Genomic DNA, 2500 nt, shown 5'->3' with positions numbered 1-2500 from the left:
CACAGATGTGTCCAGACCAAAGGGAAGATAAAGTGGACAAGGATGGATGGATTAATGATCGAGTTTTTCGATAACTCTTAGCATTTCGTAATATGAATATAATATACACGAGTCTGACTCCCGTCATGGGAGAATATATGTATTGTTGTTTTTATCCATATGTTGATATAAATGTAGATTTATTTGATATGTTGAGTTATCAACCATTTTTCAATATCTGTTAAATGCACATGTGCAATCTTTGCACGTACAGATCTATGCCAATGTTAGAAATACACATATCTTCATTTTTACAAACACAAACATATGACGCGTGTCAGGCATGTTTCTGAGGACGTTAAGTACAGTTATAATTCACCTGAAGACATTTAATTTTATTGTATATGCCTTTATAATACACAGGTAAATAACAAGAATACAGTATCAAAATATATCACAAATACAGAGATACATAAACGCAATGACATACTAAAACATACACACACACACATACACACACACACACACACACACACACACACACACATACACACACACACACACACACACACACACACACACACACACACACACACACACACACACACACACACACACACATACACACACACACACACACACACACACACCAAGCAACTGAACAGATAAATGTATATAAAGGTATCATATGTCGTATTAAGTTTCATATAACCATGGTTATATCAACGTTGGTTGCACAAAGTGTCAGTTGTTTTATATGCCTTATATGTAATATTTTGTAAATATATGTAATATATTTTCCAAAAAAGGACTACGATTTTTTGTGTTTATTATTCCTTAACATATCACAGAACATATTTTAATTTGTATATATGGAATTGTTCGCGTGATAAAATGACACCAACTTCAGGTTTTAACTAGCATCAATTATGTATAATCCATCCGTGCACTCAAACACACACATACTGTTCATATGATAATACTAATATCATTATTGATAATGGAAATGATAATTATGGTAATGATCGTAATGAAATGTTTATGTTCGAAATGCTGAAATATTTGGTATGATTTTAGAAACGATTATTGCCGTAATGACGATAAACTGTTGATGGTGAGAATGAATGGCAATGGTGATGGTGATGCGTATTGATGATGGCAGTGAATAGCGATAATGATAATGATGATGATGATGATGATGATGATGATGATGATGATGATGATGATGATGATGATGATGATGATGATGATGATGATGATGATGATGATGATAATGATGATGATGATGATGATAATGATGATGATGAAAACGACAGAAGGAATAGAAGGAAGGAAGAGGAAGAATAGGGAAATTATGATAATTAAACCAAATACTTTCAATAACAATAATAATACAAACCTTATCAACAGCAAGGCAGCCGCAACAATCCGATTATAAGATAAATGAATTAAGCAAACAAAACAGAAAACAAAAAGAAAGAGAGAGAGAGAGAGAGAAATAATTCCTCCATTCCCCGCACACAACTCTGGCATTACTGTTCTTTACGGCGCCTAAACTTTATTAGCCTTTTAGTCACTCTTCGCCCGGTGCTCTCCGGCCCCTTCCTCGGTAATGCGCCGACGCCTCGTGCACCAGATCTAGGCTTGGTATATTCCTTTTCATTATTGTGTTATAAAACCCGTGGTTATTGTAGTCTAGGGCGCCACTTGGAGCTGGGAGTGTTCAAGAGGGTGCAGATTGCACGGGAAGTAAAGGGATTTGCTTTACCTCCAGTCTGCATTTGCACTACGTGACAGGTTTGTACGTATTTCTTAGCGTCCGTGCTTAAGTGCATTATCATATATATATACATATACATACATATATATATATATATATATATATATATATTATATATATATATATATATATATATACACATATATATACTCTCTTGTGTGTGTGTGTGTGTGTGTGTGTGTGTGTGTGTGTGTGTGTGTGTGTGTGTGTGTGTGTGTGTATTGATATTTCAATCTATGTGCGTATGTTAGAATATATGCCATGTTTACCATTCCTATAAATATTTCCGTAAAAGTATTTATAGCTTTGTTTTACATGCTTTAACATACGTGGGATAGAAAATCTGGAATGTATACCCTAATAGATATGTATAGTGATTATTTATACTTATCACCAGATATAACCTTTATGCAGTCAATGATATATAAAAGAATCTGTTTAAAAGTTTATGAATCTGTAATATAGTCGAGTAAATCTCCAGAATATGTGTGGAAGATTTCGTGCTATCATTCAGAACCTTACCTACAATATGTGGATTATTTGAGTCATCATATATTTGAAATAATGTTATGACCATCTTCAGATAAAATCAACGGTAGCTTCAGTTTATGATGGTTTTTGAAATAAAGAATAGGACTTCGACCACTCATAGGTTTGCTCAAGGACCAACCTTATATTTATTATCTATTCTGATCTGTTTATTCATTTATTTCGTTACATGTATTCTGTTATACCGGATCC

At 33.7% G+C, this 2500-nt stretch overlaps 1 protein-coding gene across 1 annotated transcript in view; it reads left to right on the top strand.

The window, feature by feature from the left end:
* The window catches only part of LOC119576719, a 70707-nt gene that overhangs the window by 66179 nt on the left and 2028 nt on the right, over positions 1-2500 (top strand). The window contains exon 6 of the mRNA XM_037924368.1: positions 1545-1728. Within this exon, the coding sequence (XP_037780296.1) occupies positions 1545-1728 (184 nt within the window). The remainder of the gene's footprint in view (positions 1-1544; positions 1729-2500) is intronic.

Source organism: Penaeus monodon, chromosome 1 (assembly GCF_015228065.2).
Source record: "Penaeus monodon isolate SGIC_2016 chromosome 1, NSTDA_Pmon_1, whole genome shotgun sequence".
NCBI classification, from domain to species: Eukaryota; Metazoa; Arthropoda; class Malacostraca; order Decapoda; family Penaeidae; genus Penaeus; species Penaeus monodon.
This window is presented reverse-complemented; position numbering and strand designations above follow the sequence as displayed.